Here is a 17409-nt window from a genome sequence, read left to right on the forward strand (position 1 = left end):
CCAATTAGGCTTGAATTTGCCTCTTGGGTCAAGCACTGGTGCTCGATTTTCTTTTAGAACAAGATTGCCTTCTTCGAGATCTCTGATTTTAACCTTTTTATTAAAAGCCCGGGCTATTCTGCGCTGATAACCCTGCACATGGTAAAGTGCTTTTAACCTCTTTTCATCTAGCATGTTCAGCTCTTTATATCTGGCGTCTGCCCATTCATTTTCTGGCAACTTGACTTCAGTCAATACTCGGAGCGAAGGTACACGGATCTCCACAGGTAGCACTGCTTCCATACCATAAACAAGAGAGTAAGGGGTTGCCCCAGTTGAAGCTCTAATTGATGTTCTGTAAGCCCACAATGCGTACGTCAACTTATTCGACCAATCCTTATAAGTTTCTGACATCTTGCTAATGATAGTCTTGACATTTTTGTTTGCAGCTTCCACCGCTCCATTTGTCTGCGGCCGATAAGGTGAAGATTTATGATGCTTAATCTTGAATTCTTCGCAAAGAGTGATAACTTCTTTCTTGAAATGAGATCCGTTATCTGAGATAAGTTCATGGGGAATTCCATATCTGCATATGATGTTGGTTCGTATGAATTTAGCAACTGATGCGGATGTAAGCTTTGCATAAGAAGCGGCCTCAACCCACTTAGTGAAGTAGTCAATTGCAACGAGTATGTACTCGTGACCACTAGATGACTTAGGGGAAATCTTGCCAATTATGTCAATTCCCCATACCGAAAACGGCCAAGGAGAAGTAAGAGAATGCAATTCGGTAGGTGGTACATGAATGAGATTCGCATGTATCTGACATTTATAGCATTTCTTCACAAATGTGTGACAATCTGCTTCCAATGTTGGCCAATAGTACCCCAGACGTAGGATCTTCTTTGACAACATCCTCCCATTCATATGAGGTCCACACACCCCTTCATGAACATCTGCGAGAATTTCTTCTGCCTGATCTTCAGTGACACATAAGAGTTGGATTCCGTCGAAGGACCGTCGATACAGCTCTCCTCCACAAATGACAAAGTTAACTGCCAATCTCTGCAAAGTCCTTATCTCCTTATTCGACGCCTCATTGGGATGCCCCTGGCCCGAGATGTAGTTCTTTATGTCCGTATACCATGGTTTACCATCGGGACATCTTGCAGCTATCTCTATAGCATCAACATATGCAGGAGCCCATTGCTCTTGAACCGTGATGGGCCTCATCTTCATATTGTGAGGTATGTCAATCATAGAAGCTAACGTCGCTAAGGCATCGGCGAATCTATACTTCAACCTTGGCAAATAACTGAAAGTGATGTGCTGGAATTGCTTAGCGAGAACATCCAAGTATTCATGATATGGCAGCAACTTTTCTTCTTTGGTTCTCCATTCTCCTTGGGTTTGGCAAATGATTAACATTGAATCTCCATATACGTCAAGATTCTCTATGCCTAAGGCCAATGCAGCCTCAAGCCCAACAATGCATGCTTCATACTCTGCCATATTGTTGGTGCAATTGAATTGTAACTTAACGGCAAGGGGGACATGCTCATTTCGGGGTGACACAAGCAATGCCCCTACTCCTTGCCCTGTTTGGTTTGCTGCTCCATCGAAATAGAGGGTCCAACCAGTTTCTGGATATTCATCTTCTACCATCATGATCTCTTCATCTGGGAACATCGTCTTAAAAGGCTGATTTTCTTCTTGGGGTGCTTCTGCCAATTGTTCAGCAATGGCTCGGCCCTTTACTGATTTTTGGGTTACATGGGTGATGTCAAATTCAGACAACAATAACAACCATCTGGCAGTCCTACCTGTCAGGGCTGGTTTTTCAAAGAGATATTTCAGAGGATCCATCCTTGATAGGAGCAAGACCTTATGTGATAAAAGGTAATGCCTGAGTCGCTGAGTAGCCCAAACCAAAGCTAAGCAGGTTTTTTCTAGGACAGTATACTTCTGTTCGTACTCCAACATCTTCTTACTAAGATAGTATACAGCCTTTTCATGCTTGGTTTCTGGATCTTGCTATGCTAACATACAGCCCATTGTGGTTTCTGTTACTGACAAGTAAAGCAGCAATGGATGCCCCGGTATTACTGGTGCTACTATCGGTGGTTCAGACAAACTTTGCTTTATTTTCTCGAAGGCCTGTTGACATTCCGCCGTCCACTCTTTGGAAGAGTTTTTCTTTAATAGCTTGAAGATAGGTTCACAAGTTGAAGTCAGATGAGCGATGAATCGTCTTAGGAACTGTATCCTTCCTAGGAACCCCCGTATTTCCTTCTCGGTTCTAGGCGGCGGCATCTCCTGGATAGCCTTAATTTTCTGAGGATCCACCTCTATGCCCCTTTGACTCACCATGAATCCAAGCAACTTACCAGAGGTAACCCCGAATACACACTTGCTAGGATTCAAGCGAAGCTGGTATTTGAGTATTCTTTCAAAGAACTTCTTGAGGTTCGGGATGTGATCTCTCCTTTCCTTGGCTTTTACAATCATATCATCGACATAAACTTCGACTTCTCGATGTATCATGTCATGGAGTAAAGCTGTAGCTGCTCTTTGATATGTTGCACCAGCATTCTTAAGACCAAATGGCATTACCCGATAGCAATATGTCCCCCATTGTGTAATGAACGAGGTTTTAGCCATGTCTTCGGGTGCCATCTTAATTTGATTGTAGCCCGAGAAACCATCCATGAAGGATAGTAATTCATGCCCGGCCGTATTGTCTACCAGGATATCGATATGTGGTAGAGGGAAATCGTCTTTCGGACTTGCCTTGTTCAGATCTCTGAAATCTACACACATTCTCACCTTTCCATCTTTCTTCGGTACAGGTACTATATTTGCAAGCCATTCCGGATATTCCACCACTTGCAGGAACCCAGCATTCAACTGCTTAGTAACCTCTTCTTCTACTTTCAAGACCCACTCGGGCTTCATTCTCCTTAGCTTCTGCTTTTTAGGTTTAATTCCTGGCAACAAAGGTAGCTTGTGCTGAACAATGTCTTCGCTCAACCCGGGCATATCTTTGTAGGACCAGGCAAAAACTTCCTTATATTCCTTAAGTAGGTTTATTAATTCATCGCGCTCTTCAGATGATAGAGTATTTCCAATTCGTATTTCCTGTATTAAATCTTCTGTTCCGATGTTTATAATTTTGATTTCATCTTTAAGAGGCTGGGCTCGGCGCTCCTCCTCTTGTTTGAGCATATGCTGCAATTCAAGGGGAGTTTCGTCGATCCCTTCTTCCTCGTCTGAGGAGGGAGTGTTATCATTATTAAAGTCAGAAGCAAACACAGAGACATACTGAGAATCGGATTTCATTGAATTGAAAGAAATTACATCATTATTCTTGGACTCATCCTGAACAGGCTCATGATTCATATAGTAAATAAACTCAGAAAACGACTCGCCTGGACTAGGCACTGACACTGATTCAGTTGGCTTGACTAGACTTGACTTAGCCGTAAAATAAGATGGAAAAATATCAGAACTCCAGTTGGAAAGATTTTCTGTTGCAGGTGCAATTTGACTCTGAGGTTCAGTAAAGGTAGCATCGCCCTGAATAACCGCCACTAGCACATCTTCACAGTCAGTCTCTTCTTGCTTTTTAGAATGATCTAAAACGGGCAACTCCTGACAAACAACATCAGGCACATCTTCTTCGAACAAAGACCCCAACATATCTGGCTCAAGGCAGACTATCCAATCCTCAACAGTTTTTTCAACACAATATACCGGCGGTTCTGTTTCTGGGAGAGCAAGGCCACTGAATATTTCAAAACCCGGTATCATGATCCCTGTTACTGAGTCATACCATGGTTCAGAAAACCCATAGTATGGAGAAGTCTCACCTTCTTTGATAAAGTGACCATTCATTGATAAGGAATATGGAGTCATCGGGAGTATCCTTCCAGTGCGGCGGATTTCTTCCTTCAATTTCAACAATTCTTTCATGGATTCCTCCTCCTCCTCAGTAGGTATATACCCAAGACCGAAAGCTCCAGAGTTTGCTTTGATTGGGCGCCAGTGAGACGCTTTGCTTGGATCACGGCCTAAATTCATACCCGGAAAGTAGTTCATTTTTCTCATCATCTTGGCAACCACAGGACTGATGGCAAAAGGCAAATACAACTCCTCCCGAGAGGCATCTTCATAGGAAATAGCAGTAACATCGAATGCGAAACCATTCAAGTTGTAATCATCTGCTTTTGTAACTGGAAGAATCCGAGTTTCTCCTGTTATCTGCCCTATTTCTGGCTCTTCGTCGCCTCTGACAGTGATCAATTTTCCTTCTTTAATGAACTTCAGTTTTTGATGAAGGGTTGAGGCAACAACACCTTCCTTATGCAACCAGGGTCGTCCCAGAAGTATATTGAACGAGGCCTTGATATCAATAACTTGAAATTCCACCTCAAATTCTTGACCGCCTATAACGATCCTGGTGGTAAGGACTCCGACCACATTTCTGCGGGTATTGTCATATGCGAGGATACCAAGGGTTGATTCGGCAAAATCAGTGGGACCGAAACCCAAGGTAATGGCAGTTCTTAATGGACATACATTCAACGCGGATCCATTATCTACCAGCACAGACGGTACTTTCTTGCCTTCGCAAACAACAGTGACATGAAGAGCTCTAGCATGATTCCGACCTTGAGGAGACAGCTCCTGGTCTGAGAAACTAATGGCCCTGGTGGCGTGTGTCAGAGCGACAACTTCAGCTAGTTGCTCTGGAGATATTTCTGAGGACACCTGTGTGGTATTCAGTTCTTTCAACACAGCCTCTCTGTGTTTCTTCGATGCTATCAACAACCCCCAAACAGATATGACAGCCTGAGTTTTCTTCAACTGCTGAACAACTTCATCATCTGGGTCCTTCACGTATTGCGGCTCCTCTCCTCGAGCCAATGCCCCTGGATTTTCGACTCTTAATTCAGCAGGTTTGAAAATTCTTCCACCCCTTGTCACATGTCTGACTTCATCCAATTCTGGCTCACCATAGGTGATAATTTGAGGGACTTGTGGCTCATAGGTGATTACCAAGGGAGGTACAGACTCCCTCAGGTATGATTCATCACAGAAGATGATTTCGGGTTCAGAAATGGGTTCTAAAGCACATATGAGGGTGAGAGGGTCAAACTCAGGATCTCCTATGGTTATGGCATTAACGGCAGCGGGAGGATTAGCATGACCAGGTAGCGGGTTTTGGGTAACATTGGGTCTTGGTTGGAATGCAATGACTTTCTCATCAATAAGTTTCTGGATTCTGAATTTCAAGGCGATGCAATTGTCTGTAAGATGACCAGGACCCCTGTGATACTCACAGTGTAGGTCGGCTCGCCAATTGGCAGGTAAAGGATTGGGGGGAGGCCGGGTGGCAGGTAGGGTTATGCGACCTGAAGCCAGACACTGCTTAAGCACCTCCGAAGATGGAATGGGAAGAGGAGTAAATTCTACCCGGGCTTGTTGCCGAGGTGCGGTCGCAGGTTGAGCATAGTCCATTACTAGAGGTTCCTGGGATTTAGAGGATTGAGCATTGGAATGGGAGATACTACTGACTTGGGCTGGTGGGGATTTTTTGAAATCTCTAGGATTTGGGTTGCTACGGTTGAATACACCTTGAGCCATAGCCTCCTCTATCTGGGTGCCAGCCACAATGAAGTGTTTGAAGTCTGGATAGTATTGCAATGACATGTGATACTGGAGCTGGGGGGAAATTATTTTCATGATTATCTGGACTTGCTCCTCCTCAGACGGGCGCTCCATCATCTGAGCTGCTATTCTCCTCCATCTTTTCACAAAAATCAGAAAGGATTCTCTCGAGTCTTGTTTTGTTCTCTCTAAATCCTTTCTGGTGATTTCTGTCCCATCATCATATTTGAACTGCCTGATGAATTGCTCGCCGATATCCTTCCATGTCCTGTAACGAGTCTTGTCCAAGACCATGAACCATCTCCTAGCAACCTTGGTTAGGGAAACTGGGAATAATTGAGCCATTTGCTCAGGAGATAAGCCTTGAGGCTGACACATGATGGTGAACATTTGTAAATGTGTGATTGGACAACCCACACCATCATATTTGTCGAAATCGGGCATTTGAAAATTAGCAGGAAGGCGGATTTCGGGAAATAGAGTAAGATCACTGGGATTGAAACTACCCTGGTCTTGAAACTGAATGTCTTGAACTTTTCTGGTAAGAGTCTTTAATTTCTCCATAACAGACTTATCAACCATGGACTGAGAAGGTCTACTGCGATTCTCGCTATACTGCTCTTTTTCCAAATCTTCTTCGGTTTTATCATGGATATTGATGAACACTGGCTGGACAGGTGCTGCTGAAGTAGCTGCTTGGTGCACAGGCCCTTTATCCTTGGACAACGATTGTCCGAACTTCTCAGAAAGTTGAGCCTTGATAACTTGGTTCTCTTCCTTGAGTTCTTGAAGCTGCCGGAGAATCAAGGTAAGAGTATCGGTGATAGCAGCGAGTGGAGGACTGTCCTGGTTTTCTGCCATTGGTGAGGATGAGGACGGGAAAGAATGAGATGCTGGGGTTCTCAGAGAAGGTGGCGGGGATACAGATTTCCTCTGTAATCGAGAAGAGACCCGAACCCAAGGAGTATTAGGGTTAGCTATGGTGTCTACGGCCCTGTAATATTTGAAAGACATATTTAAAATCAGAAAGAAGTAGACACTGATGTATGCATAGACGAAGATACTGAAAGAAAAAGGTGAACTTTTATTGATAGATCATTAAAGCTTGAGTACATGGTTCGATCTTTCAAAGATAGACTGATAAGAGAAAACATGACATTAAGCACTCTTTCTAGACTTCTTCTTTGGACGACTATCTTCCTCAACTGACTCCTTGAAAGATTTGATGACTCGAACATCCCAAGCAGATGAAACGGCTTTGACAATCTTGGGCTTGAGATCCTCAGGCGGATAGAAATGACGAAGGGGAGGCACAATGGATTGCTCCCTTCCATACTGACGCTGAATCCTGGCAGGAATATAAAAGGAAGTCTTTTTGAGGCCAAGAAGGCGAACGTAGTTAGCTTCTCCAGTATTGAAGACAGCTTCTTGGATTCCAGGGATTTGCCAATAAATCTGATCTTCATGGCGAGAACTCAACCACTCAGCCCAATCGCCTTTATGATTGAAAGAAACATCATGACGCCATTCACTGAAGGTGTATAACGTATGATCAAAATGCACAGGAGCTGCAATTTTTAGCTTGTGGCATAACCACACGTGAAGTAATGCAGGACATCCTGAGAAGGACCCAACAAAAGATCGAACATAAGAGCCTGGACCTGAGCTGGCACGAAGACGAGCCATCTCATCCAATCCATTGAAGGTTTCTGCAAGCATAGTAGGAATTGGATTGGCGCCACGATCCATCTGATCAACGAGGTCCAAGAGAACAGCTGACGCACAGCGAGAAGGCTGGACAGTGAGGAACCTAGCAAAGGAGCAGAATCTCAGAGCGCGACCTCGGGCTTTTTGAATATCAACAGCACCAATATGCCCAACAGGAGGGTAAATGTCAATCAGTTGTTGCATGGACACTTCCTGGTCTTTGATGAAAGAGTTCATGGATTCATCTGGATTATTCATCAAGCGAAGGAACAAAGGACGATAATCCGACACGTAAGATGGCTTCACCAGAGGGCCATCTACAGGATATTCCAATAAGGCACACCATTCTTCAAAGGTGGGACACATTTCTTGGTTGCCAAAACGGAAGACATGATGATCGGGATCCCAACACTCTGATGCAGCATAGAGTAATCCCCAATCGAGCTTGATGGTGGCCACGTAACCGAAGAGATTTTTCTCTTGCTCACTTATGGCATAGATATGGGATTCTCTTAATGTACCACGGATCCAATCAAGAATTGTACGAGTAGACATGGTGTCTGTAAGCCAGGAGAAAGGATACAGGGATAATCAGGATTACATGAACATGAGATTAGGATGAGTTCCTACCAATATAAAGGAAGTATGGATACTCGATCGAATCAGATAATATAAGATTAAAAATCGTACGATCGAGATGAGATGAGATAGCATAAGATTGCTTTCAACGGATGATCATGAATGACTAATCCTATGAGATCTTTGGAAATGAATGGGATTTAAATCCTAACCCCAAAGGGAAAGTTTTTTAATCTTTGCACATTTTATCAGTGTTACCTGAAGGCATCAACCCTAATCCTAATCTAGCGGAGTGGAGAGAGGATCTCGACTCATGACTTTGTTTGTGTACCTAGGACCGATCGTAGCCATTAGAAGATGGTCTACGGCCTAATCTAGACACAAATAGGTAGGATATCCTAAACTAGGCTCACACACGTGATGCACATGTGTTCGTATACTACATGCATGTGTGGGTTAATCTAGGGGTAAGGCCAAGAGTTCCCTTAGCGCGAATCCCTGTTCGATATACTGTACCAGTGTCCGGCGTATCAGTACGTGAACAAGAGATCCGTTTACGTACCATAAAGGTACTAGGCTAAGGGTGGAATGCTTCTCTAGCACAGAGGCACCAGGTGATGAAATCCCAGTCAACCATGCTAGATAACACTCCGGGTTCCTAAAATAGGACGTGTGTGCATGTGAGATGCAGGGGTTTAGATGAAAGTGATGTAAGTGTGTGCAATAAGTTCGCGCAATCTATGATGCCTTCAGGTTTTGTTAGATTAAGTTTGAGTATATGTGATGAGAAAATAAAGCATACAAACTAATCTAACAAGCATAAAAGAGATAGAGTTTTCATGAGCCAGTTAAAATAGATTCAAATGAGTTATCCTTTGGAATTGTAATGAAGTTAGGTGGTCCCCAGCAGAGTCGCCAGACTGTGGGACATGATCCCGCGAGAGGGGCGTGGGGCGCGAGCCGCCGCGCGCTCTCTCTTGGTCTCTCGTACCCACGCGATTGGCGTGTGCATTTTAATATTGATTTGAATTCGTCTTTCCTGTGGACTTGGGATCACTAAGGCAATCCGAATTCCACACGAAAGAGACTGACAGAGTCGCCACCTAGATGTGGGATCTAGGACCCGTAATTAACCAGAAATCTAGACTCGCTACCTGGTTACGAGAATGGAAGGTATGGGGAGTTATCCGCCACATGCACCATTCCTGCCCGATAATCGGTCTTCGATTCCAAAAGTTAACTCTTTTAAATTTATTTTAAATGGCTCATTCAACTCTATGTTAATGTGTGAACTAAGTGACATGCATCCTAGTATCTAATTTCAATGTGAATCCTAGATGTGTATCTTGATTTATTAATTTGTCTGGATTCATTCTAAGTGAAAGTTCTCATAGAATTCTAATTTCATGGAAAACCCTAACTGATTTGATTAAGTATTTACAAGAAAATTAATATACAAAACACCACAATTTGTTGTGGTGCCGACTCGCGGGTGGTATGCCGTCAGACATCCAAGCTGCCTACGTACCCAAGCCTCACTGGGATCAGAGTCGACGTAGTTCGGTGCACCTAAGCTAAGCTACTTATGCCTAACTCAACTAGGACACCGACTTAAACGGATTTGACTGTTTCAACAGTTTTAAAAGTAGTTATTTAATTCAAGTTGAGGATTTTATTATCTTAGGATTTCATCTAAGATGCTGTATGATTCTTATCTAAATGCAAGTTGTTCCTTAGACTAATGCAGGTTTGCCTACATCCTAGTTTACTAGGCTTGTCTTAAGGAAAGATTGGGTGACTAGTGTAACTAGACCTATGGTACGGTTGCTATTCATAGCAAGCGTCCGTGATGAGGCTGGACTCCTAACTCTATGACTCCCTAAAACCTAGGACACGGCACGACACCAGTGTTCCTAAATTGGGCTCTAATGGTTCTTAGATTGGAAACCATAATCCAATGGTTCCGAAAGACACAAGATAAATCGATTTAAGTTCTCGAGGTTAATGAGTTTCAGATTTCGAAGATTTTCAGTTTCTAGACATTTAAGGATTACCAATGGTTCTAGGGTTCACCAATTTCGGCCTTGAATGGCATCCAAAGGAGGGAATCGTGCGCTCTTTCCTTGTGCAATTTAATACTTAGGTTATAGCATCTTATTGCCTGGCAGAATCTCAGGATTTCCGTGGACAATAACCTCGGAGCCAACAACATGCTATAACTTAAATATTCAAATTGTCAAAGATCAAGTTGCAATTGGGATACGATTATGGATGCACTGGCCATTTTTCCCGGAAAATCTAAAGATCCTAAAATTTCTGTTTTAATGGATTAAGGAGTGAACATGTGACAGAATTTTAAAGTTCTTTAGAAATTTTTATATGATTTTCAATTAATTTCGAATTTTCCATGGATTTTATCAATTTTAAGCATATGAGCGGTTTTACAAGTGAAATTGTTGCAAATAAATTCGAAATGATTTGAAATTTCTACAGCAGCAAGATGAAAATGTATGTAGCTTACAGGATGAGTTTTGCATATTTTTACATTAAATTCACATTTAATTTTGATTAATCCATTAAATGTCCAGATTGCACAATTAACACATAAACTAGTAGAAATACAACTCTAAATTCTATGAAATTTCTACAGAAATACTATATGAATCAAAATAGCATTCAGTGAGATTTTCATGAATTTTAGAAATTATTTACTACCAATATCGGATTTTACAATTTCCAGACCAGATTATAAATTAACACTACATCCCATATTAAAACAGATCCAAATAACACGAAAATTTTACAGTAACAAGTAATATGGAAGATAAGACTACTGTAAAAATATTATGAATTTTAATGATGATCTGATGTTAGTAAAAATTCTCCTAAAATCTGATAAGTTTCAAAGAAAATATTAAATAATATACCAAATAAACTCCAAAAATCTTTATAAATTCATGGTAAAATGAATCAGTAACATATTATTTTCCCACGAAATTTCATTAATTTTAGAATCTGTTTGGTATATAATTTAATTTTTCTTCGTCAAAAGATGTTTTTTGAAGAGTTTTCCATTTTTAAAACACAATTTGCGGAAAAAATCAGAAAAATTCGGAAAAATACAGAAATATTTTGAGAACAATGCACCTACCTGTGGTGAAGATCTCCGCCCAATCCAAAAAAATATAAAAAATCATGCCGCCGCCGATCCGCTCCGCCGTCTTTCGCTTTCTCTGGAGTGTTTAGAGGGAGTGATTGAGGGAGTGAAGAGATAATGGAAGAAGAATATTAGGGAGAGGGATGGAAGAATATATTGAGGAAAGGGATTGGAGGGAGTGATTAGAAGAGATAATGGAAGAGAAAGAGATAATGGAAGATAAATTTCTCTTTTTTTTTTTATGGATGGGAAGGAAGATATATATAGGGAGAGAAAGAGAGAGAGAGAGATATGTTGGTGGAGAGCTCATCATGTTGTCCCTCTTAGTGGAGAATCCATCATTATTGTTCTTAGTGGAGGGCCCATCATGTTTCTTAGTGGAGAATCCATCATTATTGTTCTTAGTGGAGGGCCCATCATGTTTCTTAGTGGAGAATCCATCATTATTGTTCTTAGTGGAGGGCCCATCATGTTTCTTAGTGGAGAATCCATCATTATTGTTCTTAGTGGAGGGCCCATCATGTTGTCTTAGTGGAGAGCTACCATCATTGCTCTTCATAAGAGGCCTCACAAGAGGCCCCATTGAGGCCCCACAACGCGGGCCCCACAACGCGGGCCCCACAACGCGGGCCCCACAACGCGGGCCCCACAATGTGGGCCCCACAACGTGGGCCCCACAATGTGGGCCCCCGGTTGATTCAATTTTAAACAAATGTTCAATGCGGGCCCACCAAACGGGTACAAATTCTCCCTTGCTCGGATTCTCACGAATAACCCTTCTCCGCACTTTAGCGGAAAAAATCAGAACAATGCAGAAATGACCAGAAAGATTTGAGAAAGCGTAAGGGACGAACACCGGAATAGAAAACATTGAAAAATTGACAGCGAAACCCTAATTTCTTTTTTAATCAAAGCAGAGCAAAATGGGGTGTCTACAGAGGGTTTATAAGTGTATAATATATGGTAAACAATGGTTTAGACTGTTTATAAGTGGTTTATATAAGACTAACAGTCGTTTAGAGTGTTTATAAGTGGTTTATATAGGCTTAGCAGTGGTTTAGAGTGTTTATAAGTTATTACACAGTGTAAGCAGTGGTTTATAGTGTTTGTAAGTAGTTTATATAGGTGTAAGCAGTGGTTTAGAGTATTTATAAGTGATTTATATAAGCTATACAGTGGTTTAGAGTGTTTGTAAGTGGTTTATATAGGCTTAGCAGTGGTTTATAGTGTTTATAAGTTGTTTATACAGTGTAAGCAGTGGTTTATATAGGGGTAAGCAGTGGTTTAGAGTATTTACAAGTGGTTTATATAGCGTAACAGTGGTTTAGAGTGTCTAAGTGGTTTATATAGGAATAGCAGTGGTTTTAGAGTGTTTATAAGTTGTTTATTTAGGATTACCAATGGTTTTGGGTAAAATAAGAGGGTTTTGGAGGAAGAAGATGATGGATTAGGGTTAGATTTTGAGGGAAAATGGTTAATGGAGTTAGGGTTTAGAAAGGGTTTGAGAGAGAAGGGAAAAAGAATGAAAAATAGAAGGGGCAATTGAAAAAATATCGCACGTTCCAGCGCTTTAAACGTGCGTGGAATAGTTCTCGGAATTCCGAGAACTTTTTTTTTTCTAACCGTGATGTTTGCTGCGGAATTCTGAGAGAAAAGCTCGGACTTCCGAACTTATTTTTTACTGTGTTGTTTTTTCTCAGAGATTTGCTGGTGAGATTTGCAGAGAGAGAGAGAGAGAGAGAGAGTTGCGGAAAATTTCCGCCGGCAAGGGGTATTTTCAGAGAGACGGCAAGGGGTATTTGCAGAGAGAGAGAGAGAGAGTTGCCGGAAAATTTCCGCGGCAAGGGTATTTGCAGAGAGAGAGAGAGAGAGAGAGAGAGAGAGAGAGAGAAGAGTAAAACTAACGTTTTTTTACAATGAGGGCATTTTTGTCCCAAATCCATCCAAACTAGTTAACATCACTTCAAATTTGTAATTTAGAAAACACCCCCCTTGCCACGTCATAATCAGTAGAAAGCCCTCTTTTTAGTCATTTTCCCTAAATTCTATTCACATTACCCTCCTTTTTTACGCTTTTTTTACGTCAAATCAAGTTAAGGGGTGTGAATTTATCATCTCGATAAATTTTTCTCATTCTCCAATCGAGGAATCGGACCCGGCTATGAATTCCCACCTTGTGGAGGTCGGAAAATTTGAAATTTTAAGAGGGAAAGGAAATGCGTGCTAAAAAGGGGGAATGATACCACCCCCCCCGTAACGTTTTATGTGAGAATGGTTCAATGGTTGAGGATATAGGACTATTTTCCTACGGATGCACGCAATCACCCGGAAACCACGCGCATCGGGTAAGCAAGGGGGGATTCGAACGCTCGTCAGTGGGGAGCAAACCCATGACTTTACGCCAGAGAACCACACCCTTCCGGGTTATGGTTGAGGATATTCACCCCCTTTAACGTTTTTCTTCACCTTTAAAAGTGAACGGATAACATTAAGGGGGGGGGGGGGGGGGATGACTCATATAAGGGAAGGGAGAATAGAACTGAAAAGTGAAAACCCATTACATACCACCGAAAGAAGAGACCAAGGCTGGAGATTGCCTTGGCCCTGTTCGTTTTAGATTATGCCAACCGATTGTGAGCCCAAAAACCAATTATTGGAATCACATTTACGTTTAATTTTGAGTCAAATAATTGGTTTTTGACTAACAATCGGTTGGCATAATCTCATACGAACAGGGCCCTTGTCTGATGGGCGGCAACCTTACTTGCATTAAGAAATAATCTCATGAGGGCTTGGAAAGTGAAAGGCGAGTTGCAACTGTTTACTCTCAATGTAGGTTTTTTCCTTTTCAAGTTTAACAACCCGGACAATTGTAATTGTCAAAAGACCAAGTACTCCAAAAGCTTAAGATGTTGGAGTAGGTGTTATGCAATCTTTAATACTTCAACACTCCCTCTCATGTGTGGCCCCTCTATTTAGGATTGGCCTACACGAGGCACATGTGGCCCCTCTTTTGAGTTTAAGCTGTTGGAGTAGGCGTTATGCAATCTTTAATACTTCAACACTCCCTCTCACGTGTGGCCCCTCTATTTAGGATTGGCCTACATGAGGCATATGTGGCTCCTCTTTTGGGTTTGCCGTTACATGTGGATTTTCAAAATGAAGGAGGTTTGAACCTGTGCAATTTGCTCTGATACCATGTCAAACAACCAAGTACTCCAAAAGCATAAGTTGTTGGGGGAAGGCGTTATTTAATCATTAATACTTAACAGTAACCAAGCCTTGGAAGGTAAAACCTACATCTATGGTGGCCTCTTGAGAAGCTTCTGGTCCAATAGGCCTGTCAAACTCACTAGGATAAGCGGTATTGTTGAACTGAGGTCAACCCGTACTTCTTCGAAGATGGACTTCAGATTTCTCACTTGAAAACTGAGCCTCACATCATTCCCGGTTTGGATCAAACCACCTGGTTGACGTCTGCAATTCTGGACCCCAACCGGCCTCAATAACATCGCCAGAGGAATCAGGAAGTCTTTATACATGGACTCCCAAACCAATGATGCCTCCCGCCTCAATTATGCGAGCAAATGTGTACAAGTGGACACAAAAACCCCTCTCCCGGACAGCATCGTGATCGAAACGCCAACGGAGGTTATCTAACAACCAATCGAATACGATTGGAAACATTCTCCGTGCTCCCACTGCAAGACCTTCAACCATCATACAACACCCCGCATTCCCGCCCAATACTGAGCACAGACAAAAGAAAAATACAACCCATGAGGAAAGAATGGAGGCCAATCCATAAGAACAAACCTGTTGTAGAAAACACCAAGGCCACAGAAGATAAGGGCAAGATCAGAGGCTCTAGATGCAGATCCAATCACAAAAGCAATGACCCTCGTTGATATGCAAGAAGAATTTACCTCTGAAGATGAGGAATACTCCCCGACATGCACAAAAGATCCCAAAGAGGCTTGAAAGAAGAAAGTATCATGGGCTGATGAGCGCCATCTAATCAATTTGATCCCAGTAGAGCAAGAGGACGGTGAAGAAGAGAGTCAAGAATTGGAGAAATCAAATGAATCATGGGAGGAAGTTCCGAAGAAAAATTGTCCAAGATGCTCCCAAAGAAACCAACACACTCCCACCAAACTAGTTGATTATGTAACTCACGGGTATTGAGCATTTAGAACTCTTAGGGTCTATTTGGATGCAGATAGTTTACCTTGTAGATAAGTGGTACAAGTAGTCAATAGGGAGGAGACAAACATTTGTAATGTTTGATCTACCTAGGATTTATCTAGTAGAATAGTTATAAGTAGTGATTGGCTGCCAATCTTATAAGAGTAATGGGAGGGGGTGTCATTACCAATATATAGAGAGAAGAGAGGGGGAAGAGAGATAAAGAGAAAAAGTAAAATTTTACTTGACAAATTCTTTCTCTTCTGAGGAGGACGGCATGTAAGGTATAAGTAAAATCTATGGGTGCCACGTCAATAGACAAGTAATAATTATCTTTGAATCTTATCTAATAGTCTCTAGAGATTGTGATGCTAAATTGGCTACCAAACACTATAAAAGCGTTTTTCTACTTGGGATGTCCTTGAGGATGACAAGCATGTGGCAACCAACCAGAGCCTTAGGTTTTAGTGTTCATTAGGGGTGCAACTCGGGTTGGGTTAGGCCGGGTTGAGGCCAACCCGAATCTGACCTGAGGAACCATTTACCTAACCCGAACTTGACCCGAGGAACCATTTACCCAACCCAAACCTGACCCGACCCAAGTTCCAACCCGAAGAGATTCAACCCGACCCAACCCGAGGAACCTTTTTTCCAACCCAAAACCCGACCCAACCCGAGTTTTTAAGCTTACTATAAAAGAAATGACAAAAAAATGTTGGGTTTCACTCGGGTCAGGTTGCGCAAGTCCTCAACCCGAACTCGAACCTGATCCAAACTCGAACCCGACCCAAACTCAACCCAACCCGTCATTTTTTGGGGTTGAACCTGACCCGAGTTGCACCCCATTATCCTGAGTTTTGGTTCTCCCTCTTATATGTTGGGAGTTAGGGATGGAGTATTGTGCCAAAAATGTATCATCTTTCTCTTTATATAATAAACCGGTAGGGGTCCCAGCCAAACCCAGATGCCCGTAAAATAAACAGATCAATCGATGAATCTGATCAACGGATCTGATTACTTGCATGAGGCAGGAACCAGCCTAGGAACCCCTTTCTTCTTAGCATCTTCCAATCTTATGAAGAAAGTGACTTTTAAAAGACAATTTTTGCGTCCTACATGGAAGAAAATGGTGAATGAATGTGAGATCAAAACCGTTAATCTTGTAGGACATGATGAGGCAACCCACACCCCATGCATCCATGCATAAGATCACAGACTACAAAAATCAATGGTTACACTTCTCTTGCCAGAACCTTGATAGAGGCTTGTTAGATCAGGGGACTAAAATTAGGATTTTCATTAAGGACCTGTTTGGATTGCAGGAATCTTCTGGAAAAGTGAAAAATAGTTTTAATTTTCCTACTTTTTTCACACACTAAGAAGGTAATTTAAAATTTTGAACCAACCCTAATGAATTTTCACTTAGAAGGACATTCAATTTATTATAATTTCCACAATCCTATCATTTCCCACTGAACCAAGAAAAGAAAAGAAAATTCATGGAAAATTTTAAGTCAGAAATGCTTTTCTTGCAATCCAAACAGGGCCTAAGTAAAACGCTCTTGAGCTTTTTTTTGTTTTGGGGGATTGGGGGAAAACTGGAGTTCTTAACACACTGTTTCTTTTATTTCCAACTCTGGAGCAAAAATTTGCAAAGATTTGCGATGAATTATGAGATAGAAGCTCCATCAGATATTCCCATCGAAGTGCTTTTGTAGATCCTACTTTCTGGCTCTGGGTCACGACCCATTTTGAATCCGAGTGTCCGGTCCTTGGTTGTTACATTGTACATAGAGTGAGAGAAAAAGTGAGAAAGTCCCATCAAAAATAAAATGTTCATTGTAATTTTTAATAAGGTTTTTGAATGTTGCAAAAATATCCCTCATTGATAGAAGATAGGTGCATGAAAATACATATTGACACTATCTATTAGGATCGATCGGGCTTTGGGGCTAAGTATAGCTCACAATCCAAAATAATTTCGGACCTTATGATATGGATCCAACAGCACAGTTCAGCTCCAGTGTCCACTAACATTCGGATCCATTGAATCCATCAGACTGTCTGGGTCTATTGACACCCATAGTTGAACAGCTTACCTTTCATGCCAGTTCACTACTAACTATATTTTG

At 41.8% G+C, this 17409-nt stretch overlaps 1 protein-coding gene across 1 annotated transcript in view; it reads right to left on the minus strand.

Annotated features, from left to right (window-relative positions):
• The window catches only part of LOC143890615 (UBP1-associated protein 2A-like), a 28365-nt gene extending 11004 nt beyond the window's left edge, over positions 1-17361 (minus strand). Inside the window, exons 1-2 of the mRNA XM_077395322.1 lie at positions 17313-17361; positions 14688-14841 (exon numbers count right to left, since the gene is read on the minus strand). Coding sequence (XP_077251437.1) covers positions 14688-14841; positions 17313-17361 — 203 coding nt within the window. The remainder of the gene's footprint in view (positions 1-14687; positions 14842-17312) is intronic.
• Between the last annotated feature and the right edge of the window lie 48 nt (positions 17362-17409).

This window comes from Tasmannia lanceolata, unplaced genomic scaffold (assembly GCF_043159265.1).
Source record: "Tasmannia lanceolata isolate RefF3 unplaced genomic scaffold, GAP_Taslan_0.1 ptg000013l, whole genome shotgun sequence".
In the NCBI taxonomy this organism is placed as follows: Eukaryota; Viridiplantae; Streptophyta; class Magnoliopsida; order Canellales; family Winteraceae; genus Tasmannia; species Tasmannia lanceolata.